This window comes from Bos javanicus, chromosome 19 (assembly GCF_032452875.1).
Source record: "Bos javanicus breed banteng chromosome 19, ARS-OSU_banteng_1.0, whole genome shotgun sequence".
NCBI lineage: Eukaryota > Metazoa > Chordata > Mammalia > Artiodactyla > Bovidae > Bos > Bos javanicus.
In genome coordinates, this window is record NC_083886.1 from 34760372 (window position 1) to 34778117 (window position 17746).

At 39.1% G+C, this 17746-nt stretch overlaps 1 protein-coding gene across 28 annotated transcripts in view; it reads left to right on the top strand.

The window, feature by feature from the left end:
* The window catches only part of NCOR1 (nuclear receptor corepressor 1), a 115654-nt gene that overhangs the window by 25813 nt on the left and 72095 nt on the right, over positions 1 to 17746 (top strand). For all 28 annotated transcript variants that reach the window (XM_061389732.1, XM_061389739.1, XM_061389731.1 and 25 more), the window contains exons 4-6: positions 1391 to 1583; positions 6941 to 7123; positions 12699 to 12812. In XM_061389732.1, coding sequence (XP_061245716.1) covers positions 1391 to 1583; positions 6941 to 7123; positions 12699 to 12812 — 490 coding nt within the window. The remainder of the gene's footprint in view (positions 1 to 1390; positions 1584 to 6940; positions 7124 to 12698; positions 12813 to 17746) is intronic.

The following is a 17746-nucleotide window of genomic DNA, read 5'->3' on the forward strand; positions in this document are numbered from 1 at the left end:
GTTGAATGTGTACTTAGCTTTGTGTAGTATTGTTATCTTAACAATATTGTCTTTCAGTGCATGAAAATGGGATGTCTTACTATTTAAATTTTCCTTAATTTCTTTCAGCAGTGTTTTGTGATTTTTCAGTGTGTAAGTCTTGGGCCTCCGTGGTGTAATTCACTCCTGTTTTATTCTTTTGGATGCTATTATAAATGGAATTTTTTTGGGGGGGGGCGTGGAATTGTTTTCTTAATTTCATTTCCAGATTATTCATTGTCAATGTATAGAAATACAGCTGATTTTTACATGTTGATTTTTTTTAATCTCATAATTTCACCCTATTCATTTATTAGCTCTAACATTTTTTGTGGTTTCTTGAGAGTTTTCCACATATGAGATCATATCATTTGTGAATAGAAATACTTGACTTCTTCCTTTTCAATTTGGATGCTTCTTTATTTTTCTTGCCTAATATTCTGATAAGAACTCCCAATGTGATATTGAATACAAGTGGCTAAAACTGTCTTCCTTGTCTTATTCCTGAAACTTTCTATTGCAGTATTTTTTGTGATATTGTGAATTTTAAGGAGACAATGGGATCTTATGTCTTGAATGAGATTTCAGATTTTTGAAGTATAATGAAATTATCAACCTCAGGGTTTGTTTTATCACCTATACTAAAAACAAAACCCCATGATTAACTTCAAAATGGAAAGTTGTTTTGTGAGATGTTCATTTAAACCTTGGCCACAAGTAAAATGTCGCGTCTGGAAATACTTTGTAAATACTCTGTACAGTATATCGTGTAAGGAAATTGAAACCAGATTCCTGACGTTCAAGATACTTAGGTACTTGGGGAAATTAGACAGAAAGCATGTTTTGGGGTTAGAATTACATGTTCAAAGCAGTATTGTATTCCCACTCAAGACACTTGTTTTCAAGTCTTGATAATACCTCACAACTCAAGGCATTTATCTTTCCACGTGGCAGTTGCTGAAAGATTTTTTTTTTCCCTTCTTGCTTTTATTATTGATTGAAAAGGATGGCTCTTCTAGTCTAGATTATATTACTTCAGTTGTTATGGCATGGGTTTAAAAATAATTATTTTATGGAATTCTTTAGCACCTTTTAAATTTTCTGCAAGTTGAATCTTCTATTGCATCTTTTGCTACTTTACCACCTCTACTCCTACCTCCCCTTTTCTAGTAGAAAAGAAGAAACTTTTCTGTTAGAATCAGAACTTTAATAAGACTGAATAGTGAGGTATGTGTTCTCCTGGGGTGGGGGTGGTTTCATTTTGAAAGTAAGTGTAACTGCTCATTCATTTCAAAGTTCAACCAGGGGTATTAGCAGGAAGTTGTACATTACTTAAACATTTTTGAGTGATTCTTTTCTCTGTGTGTGTTAGGCCTCAAGAAAGGAGAACTGGATATGAGCAGTTTCACCCAGGCCCTTCCCCAGGGGATCATGATTCATTGGACTCCAAGAGACCGCGTTTGGAGCAGCTTTCTGATTCCCATTTCCAGCGGGTCAGCGCTGCGGTCTTACCTTTAGTGCACACATTGCCAGAAGGGTTGAGGTCTTCTGCAGATGCTAAGAAGGTAAATATTTGTTCTCTTACCCTGTGGAGTTGTCGGTCTGAAATGTGTATTTAGCCATATTCAGGCACAGTGCCTAAAAGAAAAACCAGTTATTCCATTCACCAAAGGTTAGTGCTGTGGGAAAGTAAAAATTTTGTTTAAACAAAACTAAAAAGCCACAAACTTAATACTCCAGACTTTAAAGTCAGTACTTTTGACTCTTTGGTAAATGAGAAACAATCTGAGGACTGCTGTAAAGAAAAATTGCTATTGAATGACTCTCAAGCATTTTGTACCAGCTTGCTGGGCTGTAAAATGTAGTCAGAGCTACTCAAGACTGTCACAGTTCTTTTAAATTGAATTTTAAATAATCCCCTTAAATTCAGTTGCAGTTTATTAACTTACTACATGGGAGAAGACATGTTTTAGGTAAGGTTTAAGTATGCTTATAATTTTTGTAAAGAAAAATTTTTATTCTCTTAGCAATAACTACTTTTAATATGAGCTATAATCTCATGACGGGCTTCCAGACAGTAGCTCAGTGGTAAAGAATCCTTCTAATTCAGGAGATGCCAGTTCGATCTCTGGGTTGGGAAAAGATCCCCTGGAAAAGGAAATGGCAACCCACTCCAGGATTCTTGCCTGGGAAATGCTATGGGCAGAGGATCCTGGTGGGCTATAGTTCATGGGGTTGCAAAAGAGTTGGACATGACTGAGTGGCTAAACAACAGCAGTCAGTTCAGTTCAGTCACTCAGTCGTGTCCGACTCTTTGTGACCCCATGAACTGCAGCACGCCAGGCCTCCCTGTCCCACACCAACTCCCGGAGTCCACCCAGACCCATGTCTATTGAGTCGGTGATGCCATCCAACCATCTTATCCTCTGTTGTCCCCTTCTCCTCCTGCCCTCAATCTTTCCCAGCATCAGGCTCTTTTCAAATGAGTCAGCTCTTCGCATCTGGTGGCCAAAGTATTGGAGTTTCAGCTTCAACATCAGTCCTTCCAGTGATCTCAGGATATTTCAAACAATATGTGTTGTGGGTTTATAAGCATGTTCTATTAAGATCATACCTCTTTTCCTTTTTTGTTTATTGTTACTTGCCTTTCTTTGGTGACGTGCATGTTTCTGTATTATACTTTTCATTTTATTGTATTTAACTATCTTGCTTGTCATTAGATCTTCAGATCAGGAATTACCTGGCACTTAGTAGGTACAGAATAAATATTTGTTTTAGAAAGAATAACCTAATTCATTAAAATGCTTTTTTAACAGAAAGTATTAACCCTTTTACTATCATATATTAATATCTCTTTATCTTTGCTTTTTTGTTCTTAAATCTCTTTCCAAAAATGTTTGTTTACCTTTAGGGCTAATGGCCCTTTCCACCCTGATATCAGATAACTGAATACCCACACATTTTCTTTGAGTTTTTATGGAGCGAATAGTGATTTAAATAAAAAAAAAAAACAATAAATATGTTTGCACTTTATTCTCAAATAGATCAACTGGGGAAAAAAGGTAGGTATATGTATATGTATACAGAGAGATCAAGCAAATACAGCAAAATGTTACAATTAGTGAAGCTAGATGAAGGGTAATTGAATCCATTATACTAGTCTCTCAACTCTTATGTAAATTTGAAATTTTAAAAATAGTAAGTTGGGTGGGTAAAGCTCTTTGTGATGAGCTAGAAATGAACTAAGCTTCTAGGAATATTGGGACCCACCTCACCATGTCTGTATTATAGTCATGTGGGTTTATAGGGAATGTTTGCAGCATTTAACAAAGAAGGAAAGAAAGAAGTGAATAAAGGTCTTCTTGCAAGGCTGAATAAATGAACACAAATGTAATTTATAGCTATAGATTTTTTTTTGGCAGAGAGCTTAAAACTTCATCCATTTGTTTTAGACGAGAGTATAGCTAATTTCCATTTTATAGTAGAGAGACAGATGTTAAGAAAAACTAAGTGACCTAGGTAGTGTTTCCTGAGTTGAAATGAAAACTAATAACCTGTGATTCCTAGTCCTGTTTCTTTCCCGCCTAAGGTGTAAGTCATGACTTTCCTTTTATTTTAGAAGTTGGGATTTTGAAAGGGTTAGCATTTGTTGTTTTTTTTCTTCACTTATAGAAGAATGAAATTGGATAAGCTTGAAGGAAAAAGTTTGTCTCACCAGTTTGTCGTTAATAATTGTGCATATTTTATTGTGCTTATTTTGTGCTTTGTGTATGACTTTATTTTTGCTTAAATACGTTCTGCGTTCATTTTGTGTCCTCAAGTTTACAGTTGTATTTTCAGTCATACTCCATATATGGATATAAAATAACTTACTTGTCACATATGTAGGTTACCTGCTTGTTCATTAGAATAATGACATATTTTTCTTAGCTTGATTTTGTTCGTTTCTTTTTTGTGTGCAGCTTGTGGTATCTTAGTTCCCCAACCAAGAAATCAAACCTGTATCCTCAGCAGAGAAAGTGTGGAGGCCTAGCCACTGGGCCACCAGGGGATTCCCTAGGTTCATTTTTTTGGTTTACATTCTTATTTACTTCCTTCAGGTAAATTCCTGTTAGTGTATTTCAAAGTATTCCTGGGTGTATCCAGTTTGCCCTGAAAAGGTGGAAAACCAGTTCTTGCTGCTGACAGCATGATGTAAGGGCACCCAGTAGCTGTGTGTCTGTACTGAAACCCCATATTTACTGTCTTTAAAAAGATCATTGTTAGTATGATAAATTTTTAACTTGCATTTATTTGCTTGTTATTAAAATTTAACATTTTTTATTTGTTTTTCCTTTTTTCCTGTTTTATGAATTGCTTTTCGTATGTTGCCTAGTTTTCTGTTGATGTGTTTTTTATTTTATGTTGAGTTGTTAGAGTTCACGTTGTGCAAATTATTTTTCCCGTTTGCCTTGTAAATTTATTCCTATTTTGTTAAAGAGAAAATTGTTCTTTATTTTGATTCATCAATCTTTTTTTAATGTCTTTTGCTGTTGACTTTCCTGTACTCAGTATAATATGAATACCTTTTGTTTGAGGCTACTTGTGATTTGTTAATAAATCTCATATAAATATTATTTGGCTTTCGTTGTGATATGTGGGATAGAAATTTAACTTTCCCCCCTCAAATAGCTAACAGAATGTCCCAGCACAAAATTAGAAACTCCTTGATGGCAAGCCTGTTTTGTTTACCTTTCTGCCTAGTGCCTGTCAGATGATAGGCACTGTAAACAGGAATTTGTTTTTTGTTAAATATTTAACTAGAGATGAAGTCAGTGGGAAATATTGATCTGTAATAGTAGTTGTTAGGGCATAGGTCAGACAGATCACCTGAGGAGGATTTTCAAAATCTTCTGAGTCGAAATGTAATCTGTTTTGGTATTACATGTGTTTGCAACACAAATGATCTCATACGCATATGTAAGAGAATGATGTTAATGTAACATGGAAATCCATGGTGAATGATTGTTGGACATGAATGTTTTAGAGCTCTCAAGATCAAGATTTCATAATTAGGAATTAGCCTTCTAGATAGATGAAGACCTTAAAAGATTTGAAAAGTCTGCATCTATCAGTGGTTTTCATTTAGTGCAGGTAGTAGCTAGCTTAGTGAATTCAAGAACTGCTCTGCTTGTCAGTGTTAAACTAATTAATGAAGATTGGAATGTTGAAAAGAAACTGTGAGACCTTTTTTCCTGTCCTTTTATGTTTTTAAAGGTTAATCTGCCTGCCAGTTCAGGAGACATGAGTTTGATCCCTGGGTCAGGAACATCTCTTGGAGAAGGAAATGGCAACCTACTCCAGTATTCTTGCCTGGAGAATCCCATGGACAGAGGAGCCTGGTGGGCTACAGTCCATGGGGTCACAAAGCGTCAGCTATGACTTAGTGACTAAACAACAGCAAAGTCTTTATACTGCAAATCTGATTTTTATTAACATTATGATGAAGTGTGCTATTTTGAACTGGAAGCAAATGACCTGAAGGATTAACAGAGGAGGCATAAACTACAGGGTTTACAGCTATCAAAGGATTGACTGTAGTCTGAATGCAAATGGTATTGGAGCTTTGACAGTATTATTTTATTAGAATTGCTCTTTTGTTAATGCTCTGCTTGCAAAGTTTACAGGTTTTAATAACTATAATTCCATTTTCCCCAGAAGCCTTAATTTAGCTATGTTACAGAATATCAGATTTTTCAGGAATATACATGTTATGTTTTAGTTAATCTCTGTTCCATGGTGTTTTGGAACAACTATCTGGATATATTTAAGTGCATTCTTGGTTAGAGCTATTGATTTCTCACAGTTACTTAGTTGTTGTTTAATACATTGAGGGCCCTCTGGTCTTATGAACTGTGCTTATTCTAGACTTCTTACAGCCTAAGAGAACCATTGTCTTAATCTGAAATTCATATGCTTTGCAGTATTGCTCACATCTTCACCTTGTACTGGGGATGAGTAGGCTGTGCGAGTGTGCATGTGTGTATTGGCAGGGTGGTAGGTTTTGGGTGGAGGCCTTCAGTCTACTGTAGTCCCTGCTCAGTATGGAGCTGGAGTGAGGAGGTGCATTTGGCTGGAGAGATGTTACGTGTTCTGTGAGACGGGCAGGCTTAGTTGCTCTTTATTGAGGGTGATCAAAGCAACAAAAGTTCTAGGTCATTCCCCAGACTTCTGTACATCAGTATTAGCCCTTGGAAAGCCTGAAACCTTTTGATAGGAATGGCCATTTGTAGCTGTTAAGTTGGGTGGGCACACAGAGTGTGTGTGTTCAGACGTTTTGGAGTGACATTACAACAAAATGGCTGAGGAATTGGCATCTTCCTTTGTTGTGATTGCATCATTATTTCTGCAGAAATTCTCTGTATGTCTCACTCAGTATTGTAGTAAAGGCTGGTTGGCCACTTAAACACCTCAATCCGTATAGCTTTTAGGATCTTCAGTGATTTGTCTGAACTGTGAACATTGGTGGTGTGTGAGTGTGTGTGTGTGAGAGAGAGGGAGGGTGGCTGGGAAGAAGGGAGAAAATTGCTGCCATAGGCTACTGTGTAGAAAGGGAGCACACATGGCTTTGCTAGGTTTTAAAATGCACTTTTTTTCAGTTAAGAGAATCTTTTTTTAATGAACCCATTGTGCTTTTTTAAAAATATTTTTATTTGTTTTATGTATTTGTTTGCCTGCACTGGGTCTTAGTGGCAGCACGTGAGATCTTCTAGTTGTGGCATGTGGGATCTAGTTCCCCGACCAGAGATTGAACCCGGGCCCCCTGCATTGAGAGCCAGAGTCGTAGCCACTGGACCACCAGGGAAGTCCCCGTTAAGAGACTCTTGATACTGACATTGATCTTTAGTGAGAAACCATTTGTTCTTGATTTTCTTCTTTAAAGGACCCAGCATTTGGAGTCAAACATGAAGCTCCTTCCTCTCCAATCTCTGGGCAACCATGTGGGGATGATCAAAATGCTTCACCTTCAAAACTTTCGAAGGAAGAGTTAATACAGAGTATGGATCGTGTAGATCGAGAAATTGCGAAAGTAGAGCAGCAGATCCTTAAACTGAAAAAAAAACAAGTAAGTGTTTGATTTTACTGCTTAGTACGTTCTCGGAATGTTTGTCTCCTTAAAGAAGAGTGTTGAACTTTCCATATTTTTAACTTTAGTTGATGTGCCATTTTAAATTCCACTAGCAGTCTCTGAGGGAGGGTTTCCCTCTCTCTTCTTCAGTGTTTTAAATAGCTATCCTAGTGCATGTGAAGTGGTATCTCATTGTGGTTTTAATTTTAATTTCCTTAGTGACCAGTGATGAATATCTCTTTATGTGCGTGTTGGTCATTTGTATATTTTCTTTAGAGAACTGTTTATTCAGATCCTTTGCCCATTTTTTTTTTAAAGCTGGGTTGTCTTTTTATTGTTGAGTAAGAGTTCTTAATGTATTCTGAATATTCATATATATGATGTACAAATATTTTCTCTCATTCTGTGAGTTGTCTTTTCACTAACCTGATAGTGTTTGTTGATGTACAAAACTGTTTTTTCCTCTGATTCGTTCAAATTCTTATTGAGCATCTAAGGAGATATAAAAGCGATTAAAACATGGTCAAAGAGATAAATCAAATGAATAAGTAATAGAAAGCAAAGTATAAGATTTGCTGAATCATAGCCATCAAACACAAGTGCTTTATGAAGCAGGAGTGAGATTGCTTCCAGCCTGGTGGGTGGTGGTGGGGGTAAATCAGGAGAGGGAATTGAGGTTAAAGTAGAAAACTTGGTCTGAATTGCTAGTGATACTCAGCTTGGACTCTGTCTCTTTTTCCTCTCTCCCTGTCTTAATTTATGAGGACTGTTCATCGTGCTTTTTTCTAGACTTGCCTGCAGTTTTACTTTAATGTCTTCTCCAGAACTAGATCCTTTTGGTGTTTTAGGAAGTTTGTGAGTGAGTGTTTGTGTTTTGAGGGCTTCCTAGATGGCTCAAGCGGTAAAGAATCCACCTGCAATCCAGGAGATAGGGGTTTGATCCCTGGGTCAGGAAGGTCCCCTGGACAAGGAAATGGCAACCCACTCCAGTATTGTTGCCTGGAAAATCCCATGGACAGAGGAGTCTGGCAGGCTACTGTATGTTTTGAAGGATTCTTGACTTTTGTTCCTGATGTTTGATGGTTTTGAATCTATTCCATTTTGGTTTGATCTGGTGCCTTTTTCGCTGGAGTGTCTTGTATAGATTTCTTTACTGGAGCTTTTTCTTCAGCTTCCTTTTCATTAGCAAGTTTTGCTTGTTTTCTGTGGAACCTTGCTACCACTTGCAGATATACTCCAGAGTTTCACGTCCTTCTCTTCGTCTTCTTCTGCATCTTCTAAGAGCTGTCCACTAATAACTACAAGCCCTGAACCACTTTTGGACCACAGGTGCCGTTCAGCTCCCCAGGGACAAATTAGCACGGCCAGGGCTGCTTCGTTGGGACCACCTCTGCTCTAGCAGTGTTCGCTTCATCCTTTGCACCAGCCCTGGAACTGACCTCTCTGGAGAGAGGAAAAGGAGACAGAGTCCAAGCTGAGTATAACTGACCTATCTCAAGATAACTGCTCATCTTCATCATTATCCACTTTAAAGTCATCTTTGTTGGTCTTTAGTTGACAACTGAAAGTTGGTTCCAGGGCCCCAGGGGCACACCTGTAGGTGGGAGAGAGGGTGGGCAGAGGTGAGTGACTACTTGCAGAGGGCTGTGAGCAGGGTGGAGTCACACCAGGGCAGAAAGCTTTCAGTTTTAACTGTGATGTAGTCCAGTTTATTTTTTCTTTCATCACTTGTGCTTTTGGTGTCATATCTAAGAACCATAATCCTCATTGCCTAATCCAAGGTCACAAGGATTTATACCTGTGTTTTCTTCTCTGGGTTTTATAGTTTTAGCTCTTACATTTAGGTCAGCATTTTTGGTGAACAGAATTTCTGTAGTTTTTGTATGTGACTACCCTGGGATCATTAAAAGAGTTTATCATCTTTTAAGAAGTTTTATAGTTTCTCATCACATTATTCTTAATCTACCAGAAGTTGAATTTTTATGTCTGCCTCAAGATAAAAGTCAATACTTTTTCCCCCATATTATTTTTTTTTTTTTTTTTTTTCCCCCATATTATTAATTTATTAAAAAGTTCATCCTTTTCCAGCTGCACTTTTAGCTCTATTATAAATCAGGTTTGGACTGATTTCTGGGCTTTGGTGTTCTTTGTGGTATTGATGTAGAAATATAGTAGATATCTGGATTTTTGATTTATCTCTTTTCCCTAGTAGTTCTCAGTTTAAAAGAAAATTGGGGTAAAATTGACATTATATAGCATCATGATTTTATATTTACATACATTGCAAAATGATCTCCACAGTAAAGCTAGTTAACTATCTCTCGCTATATATGGTTACAGATTTTTTTTTCTTTTGATGAGAATTTTTAACATCTACTCTCTCAGCAACTTTCAACTATACAATAAACTGTTGTTCAGTATAGTCACCAAACTATGGTCAACTATAGTTTACATCTGCATCCCTTACTTATTTTATAATTGGAAGCTTATACTTTTTGACTCCTTTCACCCATTTGGTCCATCTCTGCCTGCCCCTGCAACCACCAGTCTGTTTGAATCTATGAGCTTGTCTGGTGTCTGTCTGTGGTTTTGTCCCAGGGCTACTTAACTGTGAAGAACAAAATGTGATTTCCTGAAACCTGTTTATTTCTTTCTCTATACCTACTTAATGGACATTCTAAAAGAAGGCCTTCTGAGCAAAGGAATAAAAGGGCATGGTTGGAGACCTCATTAACATGAGAATGATCGTTTGAGGTTGCATGAGTCCTTTCTGTTCCAAAGTGGAAGTGGAACTCAAAGCTTCCCTCTTGAAGGATTTTTATCCTTTCATTGGGTGTGGTCTGACTTACATGATGAGGAACCTGACTCTCAGTCTTACTTGGAAATGTAGGTAATCTTTTTCCACTGGGCTTTTAGTAGACTTACCACCTTTACCTTAATGCCTTTTATATTATATCCATGTAGCTGTTTGTTGAGCATTTACTAGGTATCAGTTGGAGTGATGGAAGACAAAAAGCAGTGAACCAAGTTCAGTCCCTACTTACTTCAGTAGGTGATACTCACTGACCATTTATAGTTGTGCTTGACATATACTGAGTCCTTTAATCCACTCAGAAAGCTGTGTGTTAGGTAGGATGAATATCCCCACTTCACATATGAGGGGTTTGTATACTTGCTCCAGATTGAGGTAAGAACTAGAAAGGGTCGTTGGATCAAACTCCTTGTAAAGGGTGACCCTAGGGCCAAACCTGGGCAGAGTAGTTCACACAGCCTCCTGTGTTGTGGCTGCACACACTAGCAGTTCATGTGCTTTTGACTTTGCTGCCTCCTCACTGTAGAATATAAAGTCTGATGGGGGAGTGGGGTAGAGGGTGGTGCTGTGCTGAGTTAAGGGTTAACCCTTCAGTGTTCTACCATGCTCTCTCTGCCAGACATTAGCAGGCACTGTGTGTCTATAAGGCAGAACAGCATTATTCCAGGGACACAGAGGGTCCTTGTGATAGAGGCAGATGCAATACCTTCATACATTTAGATTCTCTTACTTAAGTTGTGGTTCAGGTGCCAAGTTTTGTCTGACTCTTTGCAACTCCATGGACTGCAGCACGCCAGGCTTCCTTGTCCTTCACTATCTCCAGGAGTTTGCCCAAATTCATGTCCATTGAGTCAGTGATGCTATCTAACGCTCTCATCCTCTGCCCGCTCCCTTCTCCTCCTGCCTTGTTTTTTCCAGCATAGAGTCTTTTCCAGTGAGTCGGCTTTTCGCATCAGGTGGCCAAGGTATTGGACCTTCACCTTCAGCAATAGGCCTTCCAATGAATATTCAGGGTTGATTTCCTTTGGATTTGACTGGTTTGATCTCCTTGCCGTCCAAGGGACTTAATGAGTCTTCTCCAGCATCACAGTTCAAAAGCATCAGTTCGACACTCAGACTTCTTTATGGTCCAGCTCTCACATCCGTAATGACTACTGGAAAAACCATAGCTCTGACTATACAGACCTTTGTGAGCAAAGTGATGTCTCTGCTTTTTAAATATGCTGTCTAGGTTCTGTCATAGCTCTCCTTCCAGGGAGCAAGTGTCTTTTAATTTCATGGTGGCAGTCACTGTCCACAGTAATTTTGGAGCCCAGGAAAACAAAATCTATCACTGCTTCTACTATTTCCCCATCTATTTGCCAAGAAGTGATGGGACCAGATGCCATGATCTTAGTTTTTTGAATGTTGAGTTTTAAGCCAACTTTTTTACTCTCCTCTTTTACTTTCATCGAGAGGCTCTTTAGTTCCTCTTCACTTTCTGCCATTAGAATGGTATTATCTGCATATGTGAGGTTATTGATATTTCTTCTAACAATCTTGATTTCAGCTTGTGATTCAGCCAGCCCAACATTTCACATGATATACTTTGTATATAAGCTAAATAAACAAGGTGACAGTATATAACCTTGTCGTACTCCTTTCCTAATATTGAATCAGTCACTTGTTCCATGTAAGGTTCTAACTATTGCTTCTTAACCCACATATAGGTTTCTCAGGAGGCAGGTAAGGTGGTCTGGTATTCCCATCTCTTAAAGAATTTACCAGTTTGTTGTGATCCACACAGTCAAAGGCTTTAGCTTAGTGAATGAAACAAAAGTAGATGTTTTTCTGGAATTCCTTAGCTTTCTCTGTGATCCAGGGAATGTTGGCAATTTGATCTCTGGTTCCTCTGCCTTTTCTAAACCAAGCTTGTACATCTGGAAGTTCTCGTTTCATATCCTGCTGAAGCCTAGCTAGCATGTGAAATGAGCACAGTTGTCCAGTAGTTTGAACATTCTTTGGCATTGCGCTTCTTTGGGATTGAAATGAAAACTGACCTTTTCCAGTCCTGTGGCCACTGCTGAGTTTTCCAAATTTGCTGGCATATTGAATGCAGCACTTTAACAGCATCATGCTTCAGGATTTTAAATAGCTCAGCTGGAATTCCATCACCTCCACTAGCTTTGTTTATTGTAGTGCTTCCTAAGGCTCACTTGACTTCACACTCCAGGTTGTCTGGCTCTAGGTGAGTAACCACACCATCGTGGTTATCCTGGTCATTAAGACCCTTTTTGCATAGTTTTGTGTACTCTTGCTGCTGCTTTTTAATCTCTTCTGCCTCTGTTAGTCCTTACTGTTTCTGTCCTTTATCATGCCCATCCTGGCATGAAATGTTCCCTTGATATTCCCAATTTTCTTGAAGAGATCTCTAGTCTTTCCCATTCTATTGTTCGTCTCTATTTCTTTGCACTGTTCATTGAAGAAGGCCTTATCTCTTATCTCTCTTTGCTATTTGATTCCCTTATTATTTTGCTTTAAATTTATCAGAATACGAAAGGGTTTATCTATCAAAAGATGACTTATGCTGTTTAGTTATTAGTCAAAATAAATCTGGTTGGGTTCATTAGGGCCTTTGGGTCCTTAGACCCTTGTTGGTTAAGTGATTACCCTGTAGAATCAGCGAAGCGTTGCTCAGAAGCACGTGTTGTCTCTGGTGAATAATTACTGGTGGGGCTGACGTGCAGCAGATGCCTGACTCTCCCTTTCTGGGTCTCTTAGCAACAGCTTGAAGAGGAGGCCGCGAAGCCTCCAGAGCCCGAGAAGCCTGTGTCCCCCCCTCCTGTGGAGCAGAAGCACCGCAGTGTTGTCCAGATTATTTATGATGAAAACCGGGTAAGTTCACGCCATTCTGTGGCAGCTCAGGGCTTGAAGACCACTGGGCTGTACCTTCTCCAGTTGTCTCTGTTCTGTGGTAATGTTAACTGTATTAAAACCTGCTTTCTGCTATAATTTTTTAATGTTCTTAAATTTTGAAGCTTGGTGCTTTTCTTTACATACTGAAGAAAAGTTGATAGTTGTGTCTTAAATTATTTAATATTTCATATTCATGTTATATGGTATAAATACTTATTTTTAACAGTATAATGTTATCAGCCAAATCTCCTGTTGTATAGTGTTAAGTAAGTGTGTAGCACACAATGCAGCCATTCTGTGGTTTTTCACTTTATAAGCGACATTTGATGCCAAGTACACTGTTGTAGTAGAGAATGTGTCATTGGATGTGGGAATGACTTGCATTGTCCAGAACTGAGAGTTGGGGTGTAGTTTGAATTTTAGTTATAAAGTGTGAGGCCACTGACCTTTAGGTAGAATTTTGCCTTTTTAGGTCTATTAAAACAATTTCTTCATGCTTATAATTAAAAAGTGTCCATGAATTTAGGAAAGCTGGACCTCAATTCTATGAATAATTTTGTGATGTTGAAGTTGGTTTTTGACCAGAATCCAGCCCAGGAACTAGCAGTTAAAGGAAAACCAACTTCCCCCTAATGTGAAGAGAACCTTGTGACAGAGCTGCTTATCATGGGTCTTCCAGAAGCCCCCATTGAAGGAAGAATTCATGCTTTATGTACCGTGTTAGAGAACTGGCTTGTCAGCTAAAGGCTACCATCAGCAGAAGTTGGGGGTTGTTGTTTCAGTTGTTTGCCCTGTCGTGAGTGGAGTCACCAGAATCAGTGCATCTTACACAGGCAGCCTACAGCCGTATTATCCCAGATCCTAAAGGAAATGGCTTTGAGAAAAGCAGCTGTGAGCTAGTCATTAAGTAAGCGTTTACACGAGTGATCTTGGAGTCAGGTGCATGGATGTGTGTGTATAGATGGATAACTGAGTCATCAGACACCCAATACTCAAGATGATGGTAATTGTCACCAGGAGGCAGAAATGTGGGTTAATTACCAGTTTCTTGACTGGGTTCAAAATCAGTCCAATTTATTGGACAGAACAGCTTCCGTGAAGGTGAGTCCAGTGAGGGTGAAAGGCAGTGGGTGGAGTAAGTGATGAGGATCCCTCAGGGCATGCCTGGAGGGTAGACTTTTATAGAAAGTCTCCTGCTTTATAAAACACACTAGAACAATAAAGCACTTCTGTGGGCTGATTGGCTTCAGGTCAATTTGTGACTCAAGGGTAAAGTAAGGATCAGAGCTGGTGATGATGGAAAAGGATTTTATAAAACACTGAATTCTTAGTATGAGTTACTTTTCAAGTATGTTGAATCCAGTGATATTTATTAATTGATTGAATTGCTTAATTAGCCTTCTCTTACAGGCTTAATAAACAGTTCCAGTGTTAGTGGGTTCTGCGGTTGCCTGACTAGGATGTGACAGAGAATCCGGTTTGTGTTTGATTTATATGTGTGCTCTTTTTCATTAGTTAGTGTAGTACGTGTTCCTCGATGCCCATCAGCAGAGCCGGAAAGCTCCTTTTGGACCTCTTCTTGCCACTTCAGCATTTATACACTCAGCTTGTTACACATTCTGCGTAGAAGAACCTAGCTTGAAATCTGTGTTAATATTAGACTTACAGTGAAGATTGTTTTTAACTCAGTAACCACAGAAATCATCTTTTAAAACAAATTCTTGGCAGAGCTTACCTGGAAGAGATCGAAGCCGGGTCACCTTTAAGGGACCTGGAAGGGAGTGTTTGGCTTCCGGAAGGGCGTTGCGATGTGGTTCGAGGTTCTCCCTGGGATCGCAGTCATGGGCGTGTGCTTGTTCATCCCGGAAATGGCCACCGCACACATCCACAGGTTCAGTAACAGGGGCAAGGAAAAAAGGGTTGCCCGTTATTCATATCAGTGGTATTTGATGGAGATAGGCGCGTCTCTGGAGTAAACCGTTTATGTGTCAATGGGTTTGGAGAACATTGATTAAGGAAATGTTTTCCTGGTTGATGAAGAACAACTCAGTTATGCTCTTCTATCCCTGCTAGTAGATTATGCTGTATATTGTGTAGCATGCATTGTATTTTGTAGTGTGTAATAAAAATAAAAAATAAAATCAGAAAAACAAATTCTTTTTGTATCCGCTGTTGCTAGTTGTCTGCTGTGGTAGTGCTTGTGCAGTAGGTCCTAGATGGTAGCAGGCGTCTCCAGGGGGCAGGGTGGAGGTCCTCGGGGGCGGAAGTGGAGCATGCAGCCTTCCTTACTCCTGACCCTGACCCGAACCTTTCTCCTCACCAGCTGCCTTTTGTCAGACCTTTGCCCTATCTGTGCTTTTCATGAATGACCTTACTCATTTTGACTCAGAAGGCAGAGAGCAGTGGTTGGTGACAGGGGTCGTCCCCTTCTTGTTTGTCAGCAGCACATGCTGGTTGCAGCCTAACATGTCTTGAGAGACTGGGGCCATGATCTGAGAGGCGACTTCTTTCTTTTATTTAGGACGTTAATGGGAAGCAGAAAACTGCTCACGCTGATGGTTAGCTTTAAAACTGTCTTAGTGAGAGAACAAGTGCTCTGCATCATAGTTAAACTTGAGGCCAAGATTCATTTAGTCTCTAAACAGACGCTTCTCAACTATTTTTAATAGTTTAATTTGCTGTCACCCTTCCCGGTTGTAGATCCCAAAAATATTTGTCAGTGCTCTAATTTCAGTGTTATAATACATATTGAAAGAGGGGTGTGGAGTGTAGTTTTCAGAAACATTTATGCTTTGGTTGAATGATTTGCAAGTTACTGTGGCACTAGTTTCACTAGAAGAAAGAGATTGACAATAGAGAACGTACTCAGTGCCAATAACCCCTGGTCACTGAGGCCATTGTACTGGAAACTATTTCTCTCTTTCTGCTACTCTGCAGATTTGGTTAATCAATGAGGAGCCTCAGTCCTGCCTCCTGAGTGTTGGTCTGGTCAGTTGCTTCTCTCTTCCTCCTTTGGCACTAGCTTATTTTAACCCATCACCTCACATAGGTGCTGAATTTCCTTCCTTCAGTCTTTTCTTTCTAATCCGTCCTTCATATTTGAGACCTCCAGTGTGATTTCCAAATAGAACTTTTTGCTAAGTTTCTATTTCTCTCTTTCTCCCAAGTAGCCCAGCCTTTTCATCAGGGCTCACATGCCTGCCTGGCCAGCCTGCGGGCCTGGACTCCTTTCTTAGCACTACCAGAACAGGTGTGAGTGTCCCCTTGATGACAGTGCTTTTTACCCTGTAATGTTGCCCCAGTGCCAGGCGTCCCTGTGTCTTGCTCGTCTTGTCTGTCGAGTGCAATCACTTCAGGACCCAAAGCAAGGATCATTTTCTCTGTGAAGCCTTCCAGGACTCCTTATCCTCTACACCAGAAAGTCAGTCTTATTCATTGTTTGCTTAGGGTCTAGCAGGTGCTTGTCACATGGAACATATTCAGTGTGTGTTTGAGGCATTAATTACTTCTATCTGTAGATTTAGAACAAAGTTATATTATGTAAATGTGAAGGTTTTAAATTAAAATGTTTCTGCCAAACAATTGATAGGTTAATCTGTTCTTAGCAGTTTAGCCAACATTAAGTCAAATATTTAATAAAATTTTGCAAAACTTAAATCTTGGAATATGCAAACACCTTCTAAATATCAGCTCTAAAATTAATCCTGAAGAGGTAAGTGCTTTTAATTAATAGGATACCAGTAAATATTTGCCATAACATAATTTCCCCCTTGTTTACCAGTATTATTTGTTTACAGTTCCACTTGGCCAGCTTGTTCTTGGTTGAAGAACAGGCTGTAGACTGTATAGTGGTGGAGTGCCTCTAGAAGGCAAATTAAAAAACTGGCAAGTGTAGATTATCTAGAGAGATTATCATTGAAGGTGCTAGATATTTCCAAATTTATGACCTGTGATTATGTTATTTGTGTGTTATTTAATACATGCCTTATAGTTAGTAAATTTGAATTTTCTGGTATGTACGTTTGGCTTTTTGAGAACAGTTGTTCTCAACTGCAGGCTTTTTTGATTGTTATAACTTGTAGCGGGGTGGAGTGCTGGTGGCGTCTAATGGATTGAGACTGGGGTACTGCTGAGTAGCTTATAATGCACTGGGCAGTCCCCATAAGAAAGAGACATCTGGCCCAAAATGTTAATGGTACCAAGGGTAATAAGTCTGCCTTAAAATTGTCAATAGAAATAGAATTCATGCGGCACATTGTATGGGTTGTTACAGTTTTGTATTTGACATTTTTGATAGGTTTATTTTTCATCTCAATAACATTTTGAGTTTCTTGGAGTTCAGAAAGTACATTACACTAGTTTGAGCCTTCTACACTGGTTAAACATACTTCTTTTCACATAATATATGCTAAGTAAATCTTTGACTGATTGACTGATAAAGGAAAAGGAGAATGTTTAAGGGAAAATCTTTCTTTATACTTGGGGATCCTTCTTAATTTCATTCCCACGATGTCTCACATCAGAAGTCCTGGAGAGTTCCTAACTGCAGTGTGTGGACAGTGGGAGTCTGTAGTGGACAGGGAACCCTTGTGACCAGTGAGCACGTGCTGGGCAGAGAGAGCTGAGAACCTTGACACTGTTACCGGATATAGAATTCCAGCTTAAACAGCTTGAGTGTCGAATTTTGTTGTATTTCATTTGTCTATTAAAGGTAGATTTCTGCTAGATAGCACTTTGGTCTAGATGATTTAACTTTTGAAAAAGACATGTGGTGTTGGTTTAGTCTCTAAGTTGTGTCTGACTCTTGAGACCTCATGGACTGTAGCCTGCAAGGCTCCTCTGTCCATGGGCTTCTCCAGGTAAGAACACTGGAATGGGTTGCCATTTCCTTCTCTAGGGGATCTTCCTGACCC